This window comes from Brassica napus, chromosome C6 (assembly GCF_020379485.1).
Source record: "Brassica napus cultivar Da-Ae chromosome C6, Da-Ae, whole genome shotgun sequence".
Classification (NCBI taxonomy): domain Eukaryota; kingdom Viridiplantae; phylum Streptophyta; class Magnoliopsida; order Brassicales; family Brassicaceae; genus Brassica; species Brassica napus.
The window spans coordinates 1948089-1973155 of NC_063449.1; the positions used below are offsets into that span (position 1 = coordinate 1948089).

At 39.0% G+C, this 25067-nt stretch overlaps 2 protein-coding genes, 1 long non-coding RNA gene and 1 other non-coding gene across 5 annotated transcripts; 2 read left to right on the forward strand and 2 right to left on the reverse strand.

Moving 5' to 3' along the window:
* Positions 1-1081: 1081 nt before the first annotated feature.
* Positions 1082-5441, reverse strand: LOC111206698. Of its 2 annotated transcripts, XR_007325254.1 has the most exons (4): positions 3220-5441; positions 1985-3090; positions 1593-1817; positions 1082-1492 (listed from the first exon to the last, which is right to left on the reverse strand). It is a non-coding gene; the product is annotated as an uncharacterized LOC111206698 (long non-coding RNA). The 2 variants fall into 2 exon arrangements; XR_002658948.2 differs by having other exon boundaries at positions 1985-3972.
* A 10601-nt stretch (positions 5442-16042) lies between these two features.
* Positions 16043-16150, forward strand: LOC125589454. Its single transcript, XR_007325641.1, has one exon. It is a non-coding gene; the product is annotated as a small nucleolar RNA R71 (small nucleolar RNA).
* Positions 16151-18861: 2711 nt separating this feature from the next.
* LOC106350821 (probable purine permease 11) lies at positions 18862-20453 on the forward strand. The gene is made up of 2 exons (XM_013790663.3): positions 18862-19020; positions 19224-20453. Exons 1-2 carry the CDS (start codon positions 19014-19016, stop codon positions 20306-20308), a joined length of 1092 nt encoding a protein of 363 aa, XP_013646117.1. The 5' UTR covers positions 18862-19013; the 3' UTR covers positions 20309-20453.
* A 2127-nt stretch (positions 20454-22580) lies between these two features.
* On the reverse strand, positions 22581-24478 carry BNAC06G00720D. Its single transcript, XM_013790657.3, has 3 exons — positions 23920-24478; positions 22977-23098; positions 22581-22885 (listed from the first exon to the last, which is right to left on the reverse strand). The coding sequence occupies exons 1-3, from the start codon at positions 24292-24294 to the stop codon at positions 22735-22737; spliced, it is 648 nt and encodes a 215-aa protein (XP_013646111.1). The 5' UTR covers positions 24295-24478; the 3' UTR covers positions 22581-22734.
* Between the last annotated feature and the right edge of the window lie 589 nt (positions 24479-25067).

Sequence of the window (25067 nt, forward strand, 5' to 3'; positions counted from 1 at the left end):
GTTAAGGATTAAATATACCTAAATTTTAAATCATGAAAGTATTTATTCGGCTTTCAGAAATCACGAAAGCCCAATTACTTCACTATTTCCTACACATTTATACTCTATACTAGGGTTAAACCCGCCCTACGAGCGGGTAAGCAAATACAAATAAATTATCTTAAATTTTAATACATTTGTAAAAATATTTTATATGCTTATTAATCTTCACTATTTGTTTTGTTGTTCTTATTAAGATTCAAAGGTTTGAAAAAGTAATAAGAAATTTTTCTTTTTCATTAATATAATTATGGTAGATTTTTTTGATTTTTCTATACCTTTACTATAAAATTAAGTGAAATAAAATTACTTGAAATTACATTTTAAATTCAATATATAAATTCATGGATTATTTCTCCTTTTATTCATTTGTTTTTGAACATGTTGATACTTTTCTTTTCTCTTATACATTCTTTTGAACTTATTGGTGTAGTTAATCTATAAAGTGAATCGATTTATTTATTTTTATAAAATTAGTTAGGTAGTATAACAATCTAAAATTGATTGTTTAACAATATACACACTTATTAAAGTTTCTATCGAGTAAACCATATCATCCAAACTGACTATGATTTAATTTTAAACCATAATATTGTTAATTTTTAGAGTACATTTGGTTGTTGTTGTTTTTATGTGATTACTTTCGGATAAGATTTTTGTACTTAGGTTGTATTAGATAGATTATTAAATTTAATTTCTTTTACTCAAATTTTTCATAATTTTTTATTTCCTGTACTCAAATTCACCTTCATTTTTTCTTCTTTTGTTTGATATGGTTGCGAAGCCCTCAAGATATGGTTGCGAAGCCCTCTAGATATGGTAAAAATGGTCTCAACCTATCTATTCGATATGGGGTTTGCCGATTTTTCAATATCAAAACTTAGCGTTAGTTTTACTTTTTGCAGGTCTTATTATACCAAACAAAGCATGCTGCAGTAACAGAAGATATTGGAAGAGCATTAACATGACTTCCCTTGCAGAAATCATGCTTGGATAGACATCAATATGTCTTTTGGGATGCATTTCATACTACACAAATTGCTAAGATGAAACGTTTGTACATATTCTCCCGAAAATAAAATTAACATGAGGGTTATACATTCGTACATGTCATAAAACTTTTTAATACCAAGATGATAGATCTTTTTATCATAGAATCTAAAACTTGATACATTTGGTACCTTACATAATATCATCTCTAATATTATGATGCCTACTTCTCCTCCTCATCTCTTCCATCAACAACGCCAGCTCAATTATACTTTGACGGGGGCGATCTATTAACATTCCCTATTCGTGCATTGAAATATGAAGCTTTTTCCAGCCAGCAAAATATCTCCCGCTTGCACCGGCTTCAGAATCTACTTTTGTGTTGCTTCATAACTGTGTTAGTAATCCATTTAGCCTCTGGCGGCCCTACTTGTTGACCTTCCTAAAGTTAACTTCTTCCAGACTTCTCATTACAAAAAGATAAAAAAAACTCAGGTTGGCAACATACCTTGTATAATCAAACGAAAGAGATTTTAAGTGTCTCGACTGAGTAATTGTTAAACCTTGATGATGATTGGCTTCTTTCATCCTTATCAGTTTGGTTATGTTGGCTCCTTGAGACTGTGAGTTCCTGGTTCACTTCATGATGTTGAGGGATACTGCTCAATAAGACTGAGAGTAGAGATCTGGGTTCATGTCTTGTCAAACCACTGTGAAACATGATCTTAGACGCAACTTACATATACCTCAATTTGTTCTCGTTCTGAACACACTACATAACCCCATATCTAGAATCATTAGAAACAAACAATAATAAGAGACAAAACAAAGTTTCTATATACAAAATGAATCAAAACTCAAGCAGTAGGCACTCATATTACTGAGACTCTCACTCCAAAAGAGTGGCTTTTGGCTATATATGATAGGAAAAAATTCCCGAGTTATCTCTACATACCATTTGGGTTCAGTTTCTTGTAGCATTTAGAAGCTTCATACGCGTTGGCAGCTTCATGTTTGCTGTCCGACTGTGACTGAAGATGCATACATAAATGTTATAGTAGTTCCATACATTGGTTAAGAATCATGGGTTTAGGTAAAGAACTAACCGTTAAGTGATAGTTAGAAAGTTAAAAATAAAAAATTTCGGCTTGATCCTAAATAAACATATATTGATTCGATTAATAGGAGAACTGAAGGTAAAACCTAGTTGTTGCTATAAACCCCTATTAAAGTCAACAAACCAATGATGATGACAACACAAATATTTACGGGGACAACAAATAGAAACAGTTACTATAGAAGCATATGTTATTAAGAAAAAGGGCAATAAGATAAGACTTGAAGAATGCAGTCTCAACCACCAAATGTTTAATAAAACAAACCACACTTGATGAAGATGCTCTCTTCTAACTCTACACAAACATTACTCCAAGACATAACTCAATCATGGGCCATGGCCCCGATCTTATTTTTATCTTCCTATATGCGGTCTCACATAGTACTTACAAAAAGTATTACTTTCTCTCTTAACAAACCAAAACCGGACCACCATTGTTGATTCCTAACCTCAACTTCCTGGTCATAAGAATAATAAGAGAAACAAAACTATTATAATATCATTGTAAAAATTAGATTCTGAAATCATTCCCAAGAACTAAAGTGATCAAATCTAAAAACAGAGAGACATGTAATTTTTTTTAAATGTAGTACTTATAACTTAAGATTCCTGAATCTATAACCTATTCATAAACATTTGCTTAATAACAATAGTTAATCTGTGACTTAACATGAATTTACCCGGATGCAACCGGTTCAAGCTTCGAGCTAAACTATTCAAGGCAGTGTAACCATTAGAACTAAACGCAACAGATGAAGAGTCCATGCCTGTAAAGCAAGTGTGTCCTCTTCGCCATCTCCTCTGCTTGAACTCTGTTCGTTGTGAAATGTATCTTCTGAGCCGACGGATGCAAGCCTCTCTGATTAGTTATTCCGTTTGTTTTTTTCCGGCAACCGGAGATTTTTTTTTGCAGAACGGTGGTTGTCTCTGTTTCTGCTTCTCAGCTAAAATGTGGACAATACAGATAACTCTAGTACTTACGGGAAATTTTTTAGCAACAAAGCACTAGGGTAACACACATAAACTACACCAATATTCATATTAAGAAATAATCAGTTTCAAAAGGCGCAAACCTGAAGGAGCCGTTGTTCTTTTTCATTGTTAAATCGGAGATGGCGACTATTGTGGTCTATCCGCTTAGTGGGCAGCTCAACCATGAAGCTGTATTCCGAGTTTTTGTTTTTCAAATCACTATTAATTTAGGGATCCAAGCTTGCTTTTCACCCAGAAGATGCCTTTATTTTGTTCCTCGAACCAGATCACAGTGTATAATTATATAGAATGATCGACAATCAGAGGGGGAGTCGAAGAGAGATCGACAATCTTGTCACTTTTTGAAGACGTCAATAATGGCTGAAGTTAGTGGCGGAATTAGTGGAAAAGACAAAGAGGTGAAGGCAGAGAGAAACGACGGCGACTAAACGGAGGAATAAACTTTTAGCCTTTGATAGGTTAAATGGATTGACATGTGTCCTCATTTGCCATCCCCTTATTGATGACGTGGCACTCTATATGAAGAAAGTATTCTCGTTTATATATATAGATAGATAGATATAGTGAGATTTGACATCTCTTTCGTATGTAGCGATATGAGACTTTTGTCCATCTTGATAGTAATAATGAGAAATAATTAAAATGTAGATAGGAGGCGTCGAACCCAGGTTTTTCAGAGTAAGAGCATATGCCTTGGCCATTAGGAAACCTGGAATTCTTTGCTCTCGTACGCATATGTTAATATATATATATACACATACATATAATAAAAATCCAAAAATAGTCTAAATTAATTTGTGTTTTAATTTTATGCTAAAAATTAAATTTAAAAAAAAAAATCAATAATAACTTACAAAAAACTATTAAATTCTAATAAATTTATATTTTATATTTAATTTAAATATTATAATAAAATAAAATAACAATTCAACTAGTATCTGTGTATATCCCGCCTAATCTCAGATTTATTGGTAACTCACTAGGTCCGGAATTTCCGCCCGACTAGCGCCTAGCATATTTCCGAACTGGGTTAAAAACTGCTCGAATGCTAACCGTTAATCGTATTTTACTCATAAAAATCACGTTCGGCCACATAATACAAATTTATTAATTGACCAGCTAATTTTCTCCTCTTATTCATGTCAAATAACATATAATTTATCTAAACTATTAAAACTGAAATACAAATAAATCTTAACCCTAAGTTTTCCTCAATAATTACTATCCAATGCCATTGACCTTATAAATAGCAATTTTCATAAAAATTGTTACGAAATTGCCTAATATTTAGCTACCTAATAAATTTAGAAGATATGCAATCCTTCATTTAATTTAAATCAAAATCAAAAATTCAATTTTGCAATCCATAAAAAAACTATATAATAGATTAAATTATCAGATTAATTTATTGGTTTATTGAAAATTAAATTAATCAAAATCGTTTAAATTTTAGAATAATAAAAATAACTCAGCTATATTTAATTAATTAGTCTCTTCTAATTTAATTAATACAATAATGTATATATATTTAATTTTAAATGTTTACAAAAGAAAATACCCGTGCGAACGCACTGGTCAAGATCTAGTATATACTTAAATAAAACTTCATCTTACATCAGCAAGCGAAAAAAAAGAACGTTAGCACATGTTTAATATTTACAAAATATTTAAATTTATGATTTTCTTCTTACCCAAACCAAATATATTAAAATAGTATTTAATAATATATATTTTAATCAGTAGTAAATTTTAAATTAAACCAAATTTATAATAGGACGTTCCCCTGAAAAATAATTTATATGAAATCTTAAAATATAATTGACAAAATATATAAATTTAAAATACAGAGTGGAAATTCATAAAAACTTAAATTATGATAATCCATTTATGATTTTTCCTCATGTCTCATCAAATGAGGTCTAAAAAATAAAATATGTGAGTGTCTACAAACTTTTAATTTTCTTGTCCATCAAAATCAAAAATTTGACAAGAAAGGATGAATAACCACACTAAAGAATTAATCTATAATGAAGATATGTTTAAAATCAGTTTGAAAAAGAGAGCAAGATATAAAAATACACAAAACTACACACATTCTCTCTTAATCATGAGCTACTTACAACTCAATCAAATAATTCAACACCACTGATTTTTTTTTAATAAAAAATAACACACCAGTAATAGCATAAAAACAAAAAAAATGTCTCTCTTCTCTTTGCACTATGTCAGCACCCACTCTTTGCACTATGTCAGCAACCAGAGAAAGATAGGACGCTACATCAACATATTTTTAATATTTACCAATAAATTTTTCATTTTCTTATTATTCCAACAAAAAAAAATAATAATATCTAACAATAGATAGATATTTTTTTTACTTCAAACTTCAAATGGCTTCACAGTTTCCACAATGCTCCAATACTAGACTTCAAAATACTTTAAAACAGATTCAAAACTTAAGGACTAAAAATAGACTTATACCATAGTTAAAACCGAGGTATATCAAGAATCCATTAATCTCTAAGCTTCAAGCTTTTTGCTTGGGAATTTAATGCACCAGATAAGATGTGTCATCTTATAAGGCAGTTAGTAACATGACATATGAATGTAACAAAGAACCTGACACGTCTGTCATATGGAATGTGATAATATTTGTCTTAGGTGTAGGGAACCAGATAATGAATTTATTAATCATGCTATTTTCTAATGTTTCCCAGCCTTACAGACAATAGGCCTTATCATATACACCTTGTAGTTTAGATATTTTCTCAGCCTCAAGTATCTTCGTAAATATGGATAATCTCTTCAGAAGAAAAATAATATAGAAAATCTAACATTAAATAGGGATTTTTATCTGTGGATAATCTGGTATTTCTGAAAAGCCATGAATGATAAATTTTTATAGCAATTTGATACACTAAAAATGAATCTTTGCTACTGTCAAGTTAACAGTGGTAATCGTAATATTTGAGATTACATCTAGAGGACCGGTTTACTCTTTACTCTTATAAGTTCAATATTAAGCTGAGAAACAAGTGGAGTTTTAAAATCAATAGTGACGCAAGTAACTAGAATACCTAGAGATCCAAATTCTATTTAAATGAAAGCCGGCTTAGGGTTGTTCATCGGGTGTCAATGCGGAACCAAACAACTATTCAAGTGCAATGAGGTGCAGTCTAGAACTCGGATCACTCGGCTAGAACAATCCATTATCGCGGACTTGTTCCCTTTGCTGATCGGTCTTGAGTCCGAAGCTCTCACTTAGAACAAGACGCGATAGCAAGTCTTAGAGATCAGGTCCGATTAGTTCACTTAATACCCTAATATCTACTCTCGCTGATTAGGGATATGAAGCTCATTCAATATATATCAATTTATCTCCTAAGCGGTTAGCTAGGTGATTAAACTAGAGATCGAAAATTAAGTGATCAATTCAATGCAAGCAGTAAGAACAATATGAATGAAGAACAGTTAAAATCACTTATTTGCGTTTAGCTCATGCGATTGACACCCTAAACCCTAAGCAAGCTTAGCCGACTACTCAATCATAAAGCAAGATGACATAGGCATGATTTCTGAATAATACTGCATATAAAATAAAATAGAAAGACAAGGGTTCAGGATGATCTTCTCGTGAAAATGAGAGATGAAGCCTTCTCCCTTACAAGTTCCTAAATCCAAAATATTTCTAGGTCTCTTGTAAAACTAGCATAAGGAATTAGAAATGATAGCATAGGCTTTTTATATGGACGCGCCAGTGGTAAAGAGAAAGGAGAGAAAATCTAGGGCAAACCCCTGAAATCTTGGAGGTTTCCTTAATAGTCGGGAACAGTCAGACGCTTGCTCTCTTTGGGAACAACCTTCGGATTGATCCGACTGGCTGTTCTCCGTTAGATATTCCAAAATGACTTCTTCCTTCATGGCACTCTCTTCTTTACTCTTTCACCTGCTCCAAACCTGGAATGATATCAAATAAGCACGAATTAGGACTGAGAATTAACTCAAAGAACACATATAATGGTATTAAAAACACCATATATCAATTCCCCCAGACTTAGATCCTTGTTTGTCCTCGAACAAGGCCAAGCCTCAAGAATAGGGAGAAAGGTTTGAAAGAGTGGAAACTCGCTTGACCTTAATAACCATACTCTTACCACACATCTCTGAACCATACAAGCTGTAGACTCAGACCACACACCCTTACCAGAACACCCACGATCGCTGTTCAAAAATCAGCTCCATACTCTGTATCTCATACCTGAAAAAGGGTACACTATCGTGACAAAACTCCTTAAATTCAATTAAGAATAGCGTGAGCTTTTCATCACAGGCACTATTCAGGGTAGACGGGCTAGGTAAGGAACAGGCTATTTCATGGTGGAGCTAAGAGTGTTTAGGGGCTACCAAATTTAAGTGGATGCAGGATATCGCGCAAAATAGTAGGAGAGAACGGATCCATTGATGTCCACAGCCCTTACTCGTTTCTGCTTCACGGGTGCAGTTGTTCTCTCCTTCGGATCAACCGTGGGACTGTTCTTCAGTTCTTGACTTCCTTTGCCTACTCCTCAAAAATTGGTACCAACTCCTTGCTCAACCTTCCCAGTGGCGTGTGTTTATATATTATATATATATATTTTAAAAAAATAATAGGTGATGGGGTTGCGAGGGGGAGGCAACAGAATGAATGTTTCGCAGCCACTGGTGGTCTATTCTTTTGTTTCTCACTAGTCGCCATCGTTCCTCTGGTTAGAACATGCACTCATAGACTGTTCTCTTGTTATAGCATGGTCTCATCGACTGTTCTCTTCATGCTTGATCTCTCTTATCTGAGTGTATGGCATTAACGAGTAAGAGGCAGCGTCGATCCTTTCCTCTCCGACCCTTTTGCACATATGACACTGAAAAACAGAGTGCATGAGGGTAAAAATAAAGGCTTAGGCGTAAGGTGGGAACTAGCTAAAGATGAGCTAGCCACTCAGGATCAACAAGATTGGTAAAAGGAGTAAGAAATTCTGAGTGTAAGTCTCGTTTCCCTGATCTAGTGCCTATAACAAGAAGAATTTCAGTCAAGATTAGGTTCAAGTTAGGTGGAGTTGAGTCTACCCAGTGTAACCTGATCGGTTGAGAGCTTCTGGAGAATCAAATGAGATAAGTCAGGAGTGTTCCAAGTCCAAGTGTGGGTCTTTCATCACTGCTAAGGTCACTGGATAAGAAAGTTAGAGCACGAGGTGGTTAAAAGATTATCACAACACAAGGTCCTAATTCCTACAAGAGTTTTGGCTGACTCGATCCTAAACTGACTCAATAAAACATCCAAATAACATAGGGACTGACTAAGAAATAAAGACATAGAGTATCAGCACACAATAAGTGTTTCTCCCAGACTTAATTTACACCATCCTTGGTGTGAAACCAAATCGAGGTCAGCCAAATAACAACACAAAGCATAAAAATAAAGAGTTCAGATGGATAGAACATTGGATAGAGAATAGTCCTTGCGGACTCAGTCGGACTCGCCGCTCTCGGCCGGATCAAACGAACGTCTGTTGCGCGAGCGATGAACCTCCTCAGTTGAAGTGCCTGTTCCCATAGGCGCCTTTCCTGGACGGTGCGATCGTGGAGTCTGCTCTGCTGGTGACCGTCGCTGGTTACTGCCGCCGGTAACGAGATGGAGGATCCTCCGCATGAGACTGTTGTTCTTCCGCTGCGAGTCAACCATCCAGCGTCGGTAAGCCTGATCATCTGTCACATCAGCTCTCCGAGGTCGTATGATGGGTCAGCTTCTGGGGTAATGTCCTCGACATCCTCCATATCCGCGTCAGGTGCAGCAGCACGAGGATCAGTGCATAGGAGCTCAGATGGTGGGAGGAAGCGTATGTTGTCGAACACGCTGAGCCTGGTGATCTTGGGGTGAGGCAGCTTGGTGAACAGTTGGGTACCCTCCTTGCCGAAGAAGCTGTAGGTATCCTCATCTCGCATGATGTGGCACGTCATAAGGTACTTGATGTCGAGGTACTGAATCTCCGTGTTCACCTTGTATTTGCTGAGATCAATGCCGAAATGCTTGAAGAGCGGCGTGAGCAAGCTACCGCTTCTGTCCTTCTTGTTCGTGTCGTGCATCAGACGGAGCCTCCTCTCGCAAAGCATGGTGATGACATGAAAGCATGGGTTCGTCTTGACCTTCTGAATTGGAATGCCAGACCCTGGAGCGCGGATCTCATCCTCAATACCTGCATACATGGTTTGCAGCTCCCCGTTTGTCACTTTGGAAGTCTGATCCTTGGCGAACAGGAGGTTTGAAATGATCTTTGCAATGACTTTAATTGTCGGGTTCCTGAACTGCGACTGGTAGGCTTTGCCAGGTGTGAAGTTCCCATTCGCGATGAAGTCCCGGAAGGTGTTTGATGGGGCAAACTTTTTCGCCACTGCTACCCCTCTCGGCTCATTCGCGATCTCATAGATTTCGTTGAGTTTGTCGAGGGACAGTGAGCAATACTCTCCATCAGCCATGAATGAGAAGGAGCAGTTGGCGTAGGAAGGAGCAGAGAAGTCCTCATAGCTGATGGTGGCAGTGGCGAGCACTTGGCGGACAAGGTCAGGGTAGAGCTCGTGCGTAGCGTAACAAAGGGGAGCGATCCCCATTGCTTGCAGCGTCTCGAACACATCCTCGTCGATACCGAGCTCAACGAGAGTCTCGGCGTGGCAAAAACGGGTAGGTAGTGTCTCGGCCTTGAGGGGAGTGTTGTACCGACTAGCTGTCTCCTTGTCCCACCTTTCGCAATTGAAAATCTAAAAGCATAGGGTCATCGAGATTGATTGGCTCGTCCTCCTGTTCTCGCGGCCATGGGTAAGAGGCGGAGGTTGGTTGTTGTGCTCGCTGTGGGGGCGTGTTGTTCGTCTTCTTTTTTCTATTGGCCGACGTGGAGGCATCTGCAAGGTAAACAAAAGTTTTTCATTAGTTTCATCCTCGGTTGGATAGAAGAAAAGGAATCAAACTAATCCTCTTTCAGGAACTATTCCTTTTTCCTTCTAAGCAACCCGCCTTCAACAAACCTGAACATCAACTCGCCAAACCAAACCATTTCAACTTTTCACAATCGCAATTCATATGAGCAATGTATATCAATATGCAACATTTTGTCTAAATCGGAACTTGCTCAAACAAAGGGGAAATTAAACCGCAATTCTCTAGGGCTAAGAGACAAAAGTTCAACTTCTAAAATCAACCCTAACAGCAAAAGGGAATTTCGGATCAAGCTATTTCTAACAAGAATCGAACTATTAAAGCGGTTTAGAAGGGTGAGTTTTCAAACCGAAATCGCGAATGTATTTTGATTGCTGAGCCTCTTACCGTGATAATCGGAGCAAATGGACTGCAAAAACAGAGAGAACTCGAAAGTCCAATTGGATTAGAAACAAGAATCACTTAAAAAGAGTGAGAATTTAAGTTTTGGTGATGGCTTAAATCCAATTGGATTAGAAACAAGAATCACTTAAAAAGAGTGAGAATTTAAGTTTTGGTGATGGCTTCAAAATCGCAAGAAAGGGAGGAGTGTACGGCTGAGTGAAAGGGGAAAGTGGAAGGGTGGGGCCTTAAATAGGCGAAACCCTAACCGCTCTCCATTATCTCTCTCTCTTTTTGTTTTTAATATTATTATTTTTTTTTATTGTTTTTGGGTCCTGAACACTTACCTGGAACAGGCGATGGGTTGTTCCACCAGAAGAACAGTCCTTCGGTTATTATGACTGAAGTGTTCGGTTTTTCTTGTTTTTGACCTGCTAACTAAATCTGAAAAGAAATAAAATAGACTATAGAAATATACACTCACCAGTGGGTTGCCTCCCACCATGCGCTTAGTTAAAGTCATTAGCTTGACTTGGCTCAGCCGATCAGGCTGATAGGGGATCGCTTAGGGGAATTTCTTCGCCCTCTGCGATAGTGGAGTCGGCAAGGTAATGCTTGATGCGCTGACCATTGACGACGAACTCGTCTCCCTTTCTGTCCAGCAACACAACAGCTCCGTAAGGGCGGACTTTCTTAATGGTGAAGGGTCCGGACCATCTAGATTTCAGCTTGTTTGGGAACAACCTAAGTCTGGAGTTGAAGAGCAAGACCTTATCGTTTGGTTCGAAACGGCTGGAAATGATTCGCTTGTCATGGTAGGCTTTGGTCTTCTCCTTATAAATTCTGGAACCCGAGGTGCCTTATCTCTTCCAGCTCATGGACTTGGATCATGCGCCTCTCAGTTGTTGGCTTGATGTCGAAATTCAGTAACTTGACCGCCCATGCAGCCTTGTATTTGAGCTCGACAGGAAGATGACAAGCTTTACCATAGACCAGGTGATAGGGGTGGTCCCTATCGGCGTTTTGTAGGCTGTTCTGTAGGTCCAGAGAGCATCGTCCAGCTTAAGCGACCAGTCCTTGCGCGAGGTATTGACAGTTTTCTGTAGAATGTTCTTGACTTCCCTGTTGGAAATTTCAACCTGTCCACTAGTCTGTGGGTGATAAGCGGTAGCCACCTGGTGTTTCACCCCATTCTTCTTCAACAGGCCCTGAAATGTCTTGTTGATGAAGTGTGTTCCGCCATCGTTAATGACCACTCTAGGCACCCCAAATCTCGGAAAGATGATGGAGCTGAACATCTTAGTCACCACTTTTGCATCATTAGTGGGACTCGCCACTGCTTCTACCCACTTGGAAACATAGTCAACGGCGACCAGGATGTACTCGTTCTTGAAGGACAGAGGGAATGGTCCCATGAAGTCGACTCCCCAATAGTCGAACACCTCAACTTCTAAAATGTTATTCTGAGGCATTTCATTCCTTTTGCTGATGTTCCCAAGTCGCTGGCATGCATCGCATCGAGCTATGTAGGCGTGAGCATCTCTGAACATAGTTGGCCACCAGAAACCTGCTTGGAGGATTTTGGAAACCGTTTTGAATGTGGCGAAGTGCCCTGCATAGGAGGAACCATGGTAATGATGTAGAATCCATTGAATATCTGCCTCTGGAACACACCTTCTGAATATGCCATCCTTGCAATGTTTGTACAAGTACGGTTCATCCCAAACATACTTCCTCGCCTCTCTTAAGAATTTCATCTTCTCGTTTCCAGTGAACTTAAGTGGTTCCTTTTCAGCAGCTAGGAAGTTCGCAATCTCAGCAAACCAGGAGAGGTGAGAGTACTGCTTTTGGATCGCGGCTACTGATTGTTCCGGTACGCGAGAACAATCGGATGTTATGCTTAGGGGTTGTTCCGCGAAGCGCAGACCAATCGCGTTGACGTGTTCCACTCTGTGTTCTTCATCAAGAGCTGTGTCGTCCTCAATCTTCATTCTGGACAAGTGGTCTGCAACCCCATTCTCGACTCCCTTTTTGTCTTTTATCTCGAGATCAAATTCTTGGAGAAGAAGAATCCACCTCAAAAACCTCGGTTTTGCATCCTTCTTTGTGAGTAAGTACTTAAGAGCAGCATGGTCTGTGTGCACAATCACCTTTGATCCCACCAGGTAGGATCTGAACTTTTCGAATGCAAAAACAATAGCCAGGAGTTCCTTCTCAGTCGTAGCGTATCTGCATTGATCTTCATCCATGGTTTTGCTTGCGTAATAGATCACATGAAGTTTCTTATCCTTGCGCTGCCCAAGGACTGCTCCAACTGCAAAATCGCTAGCATCAGTCATGATCTCAAAAGGGAGATCCCAGTCTGGCGGTTGTACAACAGGTGCGCTGACTAGAGCTCCTTTGATCGTATGGAACGCAGCTAAGCACTCGCTGTTGAAATCAAACTTGATCTCCTTGCAGAGCAGTCTGGTGAGTGGTCTCGCTATTTTTGAGAAATCTTGGATGAACCTCCTGTAAAACCCTGCATGACCCAAGAAGCTTCTGATAGCTTTCACAGTTGTTGGTGGCTGCAAGCTCATCATCACCTCGACTTTTGCCTTATCTACCTCAATGCCTTTCTCGGAGATCTTATGCCCTAGAACAATCCCATCTCTAACCATGAAGTGACACTTCTCCCAATTGAGCACCAGGTGTTTCTCCTCACACCTTTTGAGTACCCTGCACAAGTTTGACAAACAGACACTAAAGGAGCTTCCATAGAAACTGAAATCGTCCATGAAAACCTCCATAACGACTTCAATCAGGTCAGTAAAGATCGACATCATGCAGCGCTGAAATGTTGCTGGCGCATTGCACAGGACGAATGACATTCTCCTGTATGCGTACGTTCCGTATGTGCATGTGAATTTCGTCTTCTTCTGATCGTCCGGATGGATAGGGATCTGAAAGAAACCTGAATAACCATCTAAAAAGCATTAATATGGGTGGTTAGCTAATCTCTCAAGCATTTGATCAATGAAGGGAAGTGGAAAGTGATCCTTTCTAGTGGCTGCATTTAATTTTATGAAATCAATGCACATGCGATGTCCTGTCACTGTTCTAGTAGGGATCAATTCATTATTTTCATTTGTGATAACAGTGATCCCACCTTTCTTAGGTACTACATGAACAGAGCTAACCCCCTTTACTATCAGATATAGCATAGATCACACCCGCTTCAAGAAGTTTCATTATCTCTTTCTTAACAACATCTTTTAGATTCGGGTTTAACATCCTCTGATGTTTAACAGAAGTCATTGATTCATCTTCTATGTGTATTCTATGCATGCATAAATCAGGTGAGATGCCAGGTATGTCAGCTAGTGAATATCCTAATGCCTTACGATACTTCCTAAGCTCACACAAAAGCAATGCAGTTTCCACATTATTGAGTTCAGCGTTCACAATGACTGGGTAAGTGGAATTCCGACCTAAGAAAGCGTACCTGAGCCCCTTGGGAAGGGTTTTTAGCTCAACCTTGGGAGCCTTCAACTCGCTCAAAGGGATCATCAGGTAGGTTCGGCGGAACAAGCGAGTTTGGTAAAGGGGTCGCTTCAGTTGGAGTGTTCTCGTCCTTGTTGCTTTCTTCCCCCAGACTTAGACTCGCCACCATTCTTCCCATACTCCTTGCGGAGTCGAGCATCTTAGCATACCCGTCTGCGTCAATTTTCTCGACACTCCGCTCGGCCTCAGCTCTTACTAGTGCAAGCTCAAGTGGATCTTTTGCAAGAATCTCCTCGATCATCCCGTCACGAGGTTGCAGCGGATCAATCCCTTCATCCACCTCGAAGGTCTGTCCATCCAGCATCGGCTTCTTCAGCAGCTCATCCATCTCGAACTGCATGACTATGTCCCCCAGATTGAGATCAATATTCCCTTGCCGCACATCAATGATGGCTCCAACAGTACATAGGAACGGTCTTCCTAATATGAGAGGATCTTTGGATTCCTCTTCCAGCTCTAGAACTACGAAGTCTGCTGGAACAGAGGTGTTCCCGACTTTTACTTGGAGATCCTCTAGAATACCAACCGGGGACTTAACTGATCTATCCGCGAACACCAAGGACATCTTAGTTGGTTTGAAATGCGTGTATCCCAGACGTCGTGCTACAGAGTAGGGCATGAGGTTTACGCTGGATCCCAGATCAACCAAGGAGCATGAGAAAACTGTCTTCCCAATCTGGATAGAGAGGACGAACTTTCCAGGGTCTCCTCGCTTCTTTATCTGTCTGTTCTGAAGCACGGCGCTGCACTCCTTAGAGACAGTCATGAATTCGCTCTCCTCTGATATTTTTCTTGAGATCAATCCCTTCATAAAGCTGCGAATGGAGAGCATCATCTGGATCGCATCCATCAAGGGGAGTCGGACGGTTAGGTCCTCCAGCATACTTCTGCACTTCAGCTCCTCTCGGTCCTTACGAGTAGCCTTTGCTGGAACAGGGTAAGGGACTTTAGGATTGTATTCGCGAGCAGGAACATGCTCTGGGATCGGGCGGACAGCCTCAGCTGGTTGTTCTGGTCCTGGCGAATTGGTTCCAACTGTTGGTTCCCTCTCCTTCTCAGCTGTCGGGGTATCGGTTGGTGGTTGTTCCGACTCTTTCTGCTTCCCCTTCTCAGCCGCAGTGAACCTCTTCTTTACCGGCTTAGACAGTTGTTTTCCACTTCTCAACTCAACCGCATTGCACTCCTTAGGGGTTTTGTCGGTTTTCCCAGGTAGAGTACCTTGTTGCCTCTTGACGCTCTCAGCAGTCTGAGCAATCTGAATGTCCATCTGTCTCATATGACTTGCGACATTGTCGTACTTGGTGCTCAAATCGCTGAACATATGGTTCATTCTGGTATTGATCTCGGTAGTAACCTGATTTAGAGCCTTCCCTTGGAGCTGTTGTCCTTGGAGCAGCTGCTGCAACATAACTTTTGTCTCATCTTGCAGAACAGCGACATGAGCGGAGGTAGCTGGCTGAGTGTTTTGGTGTTTCTGCATCTGAGGTGGATTGTTATGCGGTTGGCTTAGAACATAGGTCTGGGGTTGGTAGTTCTTTTGATACCCGGCATACTGACCTTGGTTACTCTGTGCAGGATCAGCTGGTTTGTCTTGCTTAGGCCAGAAAAGTTGTGGGTTGTTCCTCACGTTAGGGTTTGGGTGGTAGTTTTTGAGCAGCCATCCTTGCCCATTCACGTAGCTCACCTCTTGCTGATCGTCTCCTGATATTTCAGCATCAAACGCCAGGTCACCGACACTCTTCTCAGGAGCTGCTTCTTCCATTATGAACACTTGGCTTTGGTTTCCCTTAAGCAGTTGGTCGACCTTTGCAGCGAGATCATATATGTTGTTCACACTCTTCGAGCGGTCATGCTCCTTGTTCTTGTTTAGTGAACTTGAAGCCATGTTCTCAATCAGCTCGAACGCACCAGGTGTGGTTTGAGTCATGAAGTCTCCATTACTCGAAGAATCAAGGGTGTTTCGAAACTCATAGCTCACTCCATCATAGAATACCTCCAATATATAATCATCGTCAAACCCATGGTGCAGGCACTCTCTCTGGTACTCCTTGTACCTCTCCCAAGCTTCATGAAAAGGTTCATCCGACTTCTGCTTGAAATTGGAGATCATGTGCCGTACAGCCGCGGTTTTAGACTTCGTGTAGAAGTGGCTCAGGAACGCTGATCGGACCTGGTCCCATGAGGTAAGAGAACCGGTCGGCAGAGATTGGAGCCAGCGAGAAGCTTTCCCTTCAAGAGAGAATGGGAACAGCGTGCATTTGACATAATCTGGTGGCACTCCGTTAGAGCGAGAGAAATTGCAGATTCTCTCAAAGGCTTCGATGTGGTCCATCAGGATGTCAGTAGTGAGACCGCTGAACGTGCTCTTTTGTACCAGACTTATCAGTGCAGGTTTGATCTCATTGTCTTGCCGAGTGCAAGGAGGAGGGTTGATGGGGGAGGAGGGTTGATGGGGGAGCAGTTAGTAGTGAAGTTCCACGAAAGGTTCCGCTCCCCAATAGGAGCACCACGCTCTTCTCGCGCGGCGTTCTCAACTGCTTCTTGAGCAGCTTGTTGCTGATTTTAGATGGTCTGTTGCATCTGCAACATCTGTTGTTGCTGAGCCTGCATTTGTTGTTGAATGATTGCCAGTGCAGCAGTGAGGTCATCCTTATTGACGTGATCACCCATGTTGGTGTCGGTTGTTCTCGGCTGTTGATTGTTCTGTCTTTCTAATCTTGCGAGTTCGTCGTTGGTCAGTTAATGTAGTGGTCCTTGTGCGTTGCTCCGAGTATGTCTACTGGTCATACACTTGGTTCATCTGTTCCAACAAAGAATTAAAAGCAAGTTAGATATCTCAGACTAAATATTAAACCAAAAAATAAAGGTAAAAGTCTGGTCCCCGTCGCAACGGCGCCAAAACTTGATACACTAAAAATGAATCCTTGCTACTGTCAAGTTAACAGTGGTAATCGTAATATTTGAGATTCAATCCAGAAGACCAGTTTACTCTTTACTCTTATGAGTTCAATATTAAGTTGGGAAACAAGTGGGGTTTTAAAATCAATGGTGACGCAAGTAACTAGAATACCTAGAGATCCAAATTCGATTTAAATGAAAGCCGGCTTAGGGTTGTTCATCGGTTGTCAATGCGGAACCAAACAACTATTCAAGTTCAATGAGGTGCAGTCTAGAACTCGGATCCCTCGGCTAGAACTATCCACTATCGCGGACTTGTTCCCTTTGCTGATCGGTCTTGAGTCCTAAGCTCTCACTTGGAACAAGACGCGATAGCAAGCCTTAGAGATCAGGTCCGATTAGTTCACTTAATACCCTAATATCTACTCTCGCTGATTAGGGATATGAAGTTCATTCAATATATATCAATTTATCTCCTAAGCGGTTAGCTAGGTGATTAAACTAGAGATCAAACATTAAGTGATCAATTCAATGCAAGCAGTAAAAACAATATGAATGAAGAACAGTTAAAATCACTTATTTGCGTTTAGCTCATGCGATTGACACCCTAAACCCTAAGCAAGCTTAGCCGACTACTCAATCATAAAGCAAGATGACACAGACATGATTTCTGAATAATACTGCATATAAAATAAAATAGAAAGACAAGGGTTCAGGATGATCTTCTCGTGAAAATGAGAGATGAAGCCTTCTCCCTTATAAGTTGCTAAATCCAAAATAGTTCTAGGTCTCTTGTAAAACTAGCGTAAGGAATTAAAAATGATAGCATAGGCTTTTTATATGGAGGCGCCAGTGGTAAAGAGAAAGCAGGAAAAATCTAGGGCAAACCCCTGAAATCTTGGAGGTTTCCTTAATAGTCGGGAACAGTCAAACGCTTGCTCTCTTTGGGAACAACCTTCAGATTCTTCCGACTGGCTGTTCTGCGTTAGATATTCCAAAATGACTTCTTCCTTTATGGCACTCTTTTCTTTACTTTTTCACCTGTTCTAAACCTGGAATGATATCAAATAAGCACGAATTAGGACTGAGAATTAACTCAAAGAACACATATAATGGTATTAAAAACACCATATATCACAATTGACAGGGATCCTTTGGAGATAATCAGACACGCATAAGAGGAATGTCGATCCTGGTATTATGTAATGCAACATATATGAAAAAGATACAGACACTACAATAAAGATTCTACAACTTTAGGATTTCCTGCATCTCAAGAAGACAATATAATATTTGTTGATTCTTTATATAGAATTGCTGGAAAACTTTTCATAAATAATTTTATTTTATTGGTTGTTATATTTTGGTCTAGTTTCCTAATCCATCGTATGAGCAATAAAAGCCCTGTTCGTTTACGTGTCGCGCGACCTGCGACATGTGACATGCGACTAAACCTGCGACCTGCGACTAAAACTATGTTTGTTTACGTGTCGCGCGACCTGCGATCTGTGACCTGCGACCAGTCGCGCGATCAAAATTTTCTTAACTTTTAGTCGCTGTTTTTTCGGACGACTTGAATGGGAATCCGCGACTGATTATGCGATCAGTAGCGCGACATCAAAACGAACAATCTGCGACTTGCGACATGCGACCAATCGCAGGTTGCATGTTACGCGACAGCAAAACGAACAACAACAATCGCATGTCGCAGGTCGCAGGTCGCATGTCGCAGGTCGCAGGTCGCAAGTCGCATGTCGCAGGTCGCGCGAAACGTAAACAAACAGGTCAAAATGACATTTTGAGGTTAAGAAAAACATCCAAGTTCATGGGTCGAATCTGTCGTCCCATCCGGTTTAAACATGATGGGCTAGAAACAAGTCAAAAATCAAAAAAGGCTAGTAAAAAAGTCTGCTTCGAATCTCCCCCTATTAATAGCTCACCAACTAAGCAAAAACTCATTTTAAAGTTCACGGATCTCCGGCGAGCGATCATCGCAGATCCCGGAGAAGACGGACATAGATATCTCAGTTGAATCGATAACCCTTTTCTTCAGTCTCTCTGTATCGTCGTTTCTTACAGACGATTACTATGTCAGGTCAGTCGCTTTCTCCTTCTTCCTCTTTTGTGTTTCCCCGACATAACCAAGATGGTGGATCAGTTGTGTTCTGTCTCGGTCTATGCTTTATGGTTATTATTGTTCCATGAACTAGATGAATTTTCGATCATTTTTAGGGTTTATGCTTAGGGATTCGTTTTCTACGAATAAAAGTTTGAGATTTTGAAGTTATGGGTGTACAGGCAATCAAGAACCAATCTTGGTGAAGGAGGAGGAGAGTGTGGAAGGTATTCCATCTCCACTCTTGAAGCTCAAAAGCTGGCAATGGTGGGTTCTTGTGTCCACCAACATCTTATTCCTCATTGGTGGTCAAGCTGCTTCTGTGCTTCTCGGTAGGTTTTACTACGATGAAGGAGGAAACAGCAAATGGATGGCCACTCTTGTTCAAACCGCTGCTTTTCCGATCCTCTATATCCCGCTTCTCCTCCTTCCTTCTTCAGAGCCCGCTTCTTGCTCCCTTAAAACCATTGTCTTGATCTATGTTCTGCTCGGTGTCATCATCGCTGGTGACAACATGCTCTACTCTGTTGGACTTCTCTACCTCTCTGCATCGACTTATTCGCTCATTTGCGCTACACAGTTGGCTTTTAATGCAGTCTTCTCTTATTTCATCAATGCTCAGAAGTTCACTGCTTTGATTCTCAACTCAGTTGTGCTCCTCTCCTTCTCCGCCGCTCTGATTGCCCTTAACGACGATGCAGACGCTCCTTCTGGTGTCTCTAGGTCCAAGTACGTTGTCGGGTTTGTGTGTACACTCGCTGCATCCGCTCTCTACTCTCTGCTGCTCTCGCTCCTGCAGTTCTCCTTCGAGAAGATTCTGAAGAAAGAGACGTTTTCTGTGGTTCTCGAAATGCAGATCTACACCTCTCTAGTGGCCACTTGTGTCGCGGTCATTGGCCTTTTTGCTAGCGGGGAATGGAGAACGCTGCACGGTGAAATGGAAGGTTATCATAAAGGCCAAGCCTCTTATGTACTGACTTTGGTCGGAACGGCAGTTTCATGGCAAGTATGTTCTGTAGGAGTGGTGGGTTTGATATTTCTGGTGACCTCCCTCTTCTCAAACGTTATTAGTACGCTCTCTCTAGCTGTGACTCCACTCGCTGCTTTGGCTGTGTTCCGCGATAAGATGAGTGGGGTTAAGGTTATGGCCATGCTCATCGCTCTTTGGGGTTTCGCTTCTTATGTTTACCAGAATCATCTCGATGACTTGAAAGTAAGACGAGCTAGAAAGCACGCTCAAGCAGGGCAGCTGGATCCGCACTGCTGATTCTGCGTATTCGTAGGACAAGCTGTCATATTGCTTAAAAATCAAAACTTGTCGTACCGTCAAATTTTAATATACAACATTTTATGAGAATAAAGATTCGGAAATAAAATGGTTTGAAGTGGTTGATACTTCTATCATCAAGTAAGCCGCAGCTGAGATTGCTCTTATTCATTGCAACTCTTTATGTACTGATGAACGTGTCTTATTCAGTCGAGAAATTCACAAACTATAAATGGTAATGAGCCTCCAAATGTCAATTCTAGTAACACATGTAGTGACTTCGATACCATCGCAGGGTATGAATCTAGCTATGACGACGTGTGCTTAAAAGCACATTAGACCAACTCACAAGATCCAAAAATGCAATGGACTACCCCTAGCCAGAAACAGAGGATGCAGAGGCCGAGGCGCTGGAACACTACACCATTAGGGAATGCATGCGAATTTTCTGTGATTCTTCTCTTAGTCTGAAGAGCTTTGATGTCTTGTATGCTTAATTATCTACTTCTCGCATTTAACAGAAAGCCCTTAAGCAAAAGAAATTTTATGAAAGATGTTATACTTTTAATTGTTTTTAACTAATTACTAATAATAATCTTTAGTAAAACATTCTTAACTTCTGAATCCTTTTCTAAATGGCGAAATTAGGCATGTTTGTTCCGAATGAGATTACTTTTAGGCCCGTTCGCAATTATCTCGAATTACTTGAAATTATATAAAATATCTCTCCTTGACATAATGTCCTAATTTCCCATCACATATTTTATATATGATATTATATTTTGGTAACATTTTTCAATAAGTATGTATGTTTAGATACTCGTCAGATTCGGATCAAAATTTTGAGTTTTTATAGTCTTTTAGACTTCTCTCGAATTTCATATATGTTCAGAATGAATTCGATTAGTAAACTTCAAAGTTTGGATATATTTTTACATATGCTCATTTCGGATTCGGATAATAGTACTTTAGATTTAGGGTTTTTAGATATTATATCAAAATGAACATGAAAATTAATATTTAAATCACTTAATTTGGTTTCATGTAACTTTTTGGATATAATTTGGATATTTGAATTCTTTTAGGGTTTTTAGTATACATTCGAGTTCGGATCGTGCTGGAATGATACCAATAAATTGAAATACCTACTTATATTATTGAGCAATTCTCTCAAATAGTTTTTTAAAGTTTTTGTTACAAAAATAGCTCTCAAAAGAAGAAATGACCAAAATAATCTCTTTTTATTTTGAAATTTTAATTTTTTTTATTTTTATTTTTAAAAATTTGACACTTTATCTCCAAAACTTCACCACTCAACTGTAAACCCTAAGTCTGAATTAGTTAATCATATGATAAAAATATGTTTTTACTCTTTAATAAAACTTATTTTGATAATTTTCTTCATTAAAAACTATTTTTTCGAAAATAAACAAAAAAAACTATTTAGAGAATTTCTCTACATTATTTATTTCCTTATTTATCCGGGGACTTTTACATACAGATAAAATCGGGTACATATTCGGGGTCAAATTGTCCATACATACTTTTCAGCATCGTAAACTAGGCCTGGGACGGATCGGATATCCGGGCAATTTTAAAGTATCCGGATCCGGATCCTTATCTGGCGGATCCATAATTTTACTCCTTATCCAGATCCGGGGTTCTCGGATATCCGGGTGTCGGATATCCTTCTAAAAATTGTAATATCCGGCGGATATCCGGATCCGGATTTGGATTCTTAAAATAGATAAAAAAATAATATTAATATATAAAAAATATTAAAAATAATTTAAAAATAAAAAAATATATAATGTTTTTAATTATTTCTATGTATAATATAACAAAGTTTACATAAAATTTATATATATTATTATAAAAATAAAAATAAAAATATATTAAATAAATTAATTTTTATATATAGATATTACTATTTTTGAAATAGTTATTAATAAAATTTACGGATCCGGATATCCGGACTAAAAAATTAAGGTATCCGGATCCGGATCCGGTTTCAACGGATCCAATATTTTACTATCCGGATCCGGATTCGGCCCCTCCGGATATCCGGATTGGATCCGGATCGAATCTCGGATCGAATCCGGATCTCGGATAAAAGTCCCAAGCCCATCGTAAACGTTATTTTGCGTCTGTATACCTAAAAACAGGATTTGAAACTTGGCCCAAACTGAAAATGCTTTGTTTCATATGGCATTTGAAGTTGGTCCACACAGAAAATGCCGCTCCGGTTTAGCATAAGAATATATCGATCAAGTGGGATACAAATAGTTAAACTTTAATTTCTTACCGGACATAAGACAAAGTTATGTTCAAGATGGGACAAGAAAGAGATCCATAGTTTATTACACTAAAATTAACACCAACTGATGGAACAGTTCTACTACGGCTGCTAAGATTAGAAATTGCGATTAGGCCAGAAGCCAGAAGTTCTTCTGCCATCGTGTGTTAATCAGGTAGCCACTAACACCGTTGCTTTGTTTCCTCACACCAATCGTCAAACAATCTGCACCATTGATACATCGATTCACGAGCTCCTCTGATCTACTGGGTCCACATAAGCTACGCACAAAACAACAAAAAATGAAAAGTAATTATTGGAACGAGAGAATCGTGACGAGGGAAAAGAGATCTGACGATTGAGATTACGCACCAGGAGATGAATGGTGCAGATTTCTTCTGACCCAAAACAAGAACAGTGACTTCAAGTTTCTTCACTTGGCTGAGTACAGTTGCTAACTTTGGTCCTTGAATCACCAACGCCTCCACATCCACCTTTTAAAGGAAATTTACATGATAAAATATTATCAAAATTCATCATAAATCATTGAATTTTCAATGCAAAAACTGTTAAATGTACCTTTTTTTTTGTCATCACTGTAAATGTACTATATAAACATTTCTTGAACAACTCTCAAGAAACTTTTAAGTCATCAATTACAATAAAAGATCTTATAAAACAATGGTGAACTATAAATTTTTGAAAAATATCTCGACAGTTTGCTTAGAAATCGTAAAAGTTACGAAGAACTATACCTGATAACATGTTAGATGTTTTCGAAAAACTTTCCTTTTGAAATGCTAATTAATTATTCTTTAATGGGTGAGTGCACTTTTTAAGTAACAACTGTCTATGTTACTACCAACTATACTTAAACCAAGATTTAATAATCATTTTAAAAACATTAGATCTAAACAAGGAAAAAAAGTTGGATCTTTAACTGAAAAAGCTTACAATCAGAATGATGAAAATCCCTTTTCAATCCATTTCTTTTTACAAAAAAGAAAAAAATAGAGGAGCCAGTGGAATCAACTAGTCACTATGCCCATCACAGAGACATGGTTTCTGCCTTTTTCACATCTCCAACACTCGCGCATGCATTACCCAACTAACTACTCAAGTAGCTATAAGACATTTTACACTATAAAAACAAAACTAAAATCCAAAGGCGAATTACTACACTTCACTAACCACGGCCTTAAATGAATGAATCGTATTAAGACTCGTAGATAAATAATCGAGTAAAATAATTAGTCAATTTTGTTTGTTTTGCTAAGTAAAATAATTAGTAATTTAGAGTAAATTAATTAGTTACCTCGGGTTTACAAGCTTTGCAAAGAGAACCAAGTGACTGAACCAAAGAAGGCGAAGCTTCATCATGAGGAGACACAACATGAAGAAGAGTCATCAAGTCTCCTTTGTTAGTCAAGTGCGTCAAAGCCCACATCATAGCATGTTTAGACCTTGAAGTCTCATCCACCACAACCATCACTCTTTTCCTTCTCGCCGCCGGATCTTCACCAGAATAAACCCCATATAGACCCTCCATTGAAGAGTAACCGCCAGCACCACCGCTTGTGTCGTCGGCGAAGGCCGTTGAGCTATCTCCGGATGTCCACCTTCTAGAAGCCGACCTCCAACCTTCTTTCCTGCTTAGTTGCCTAAGGATTGAGTTTCTTGAAAATTGCATTTTTGGGAGTATGGTGATGGGAACTATAACGTTTTTGTAGTGAGAATCAAGAGAGAGAAAGAGTGGTAGTAGGAGTCTATTGTAGGGAGAAAGTGAGGAGTCTTTGGTTTCAACTTGAAACCGTGAAATGGAAAGAGAAAGGAGGGAGGGAAAGGGGGTAAATGATGTTGTTAATAAAGAGTGAGCGACAGAGCATTAAGGCTGAATCACATGCCGATAATAAAGTGTGTGTTATTTAAGCAACCAACAATACTCCCTCTGTTCCGAAAGTAAGATTTTTTAAAGTGTTCACGCTTATTAAAAATTTAATAAATATTTATAATTTAATTTTTTTTTTTTATCATACACTTTTCAATAACTTTTCACCAATGAAATTTAATCAATTCAAATATTTTTATTTAATGTTTCTTAAAAATATAAAAAAGTATCTTAAACATATAGAAAATCTATCTTCGTGGAACAAGTAAAAAATCTAAAACATCTTACTTTCGAAAACAGAGAGAGTATTATTTTTTCATTACTTGGTGAATATTCTTTTAGTTTAGGTCTACTTCTATTTATTTTTAGTGTTGGAACCAGTGTTCTTAAAACCGGACCGAAAGCTGAACCGGAATTGTTTTGGGTCACGGTTCAATATGGTTCGACTGGGTCAAACCTAATTCAATACTTTGGTTTAATATATTTTTAGTATATACATTTTTAAGTAATGTTATCAAATATGATACATAATTAAAATATAAATAAATTTCAAACATAAAATATAAAATAGTTTT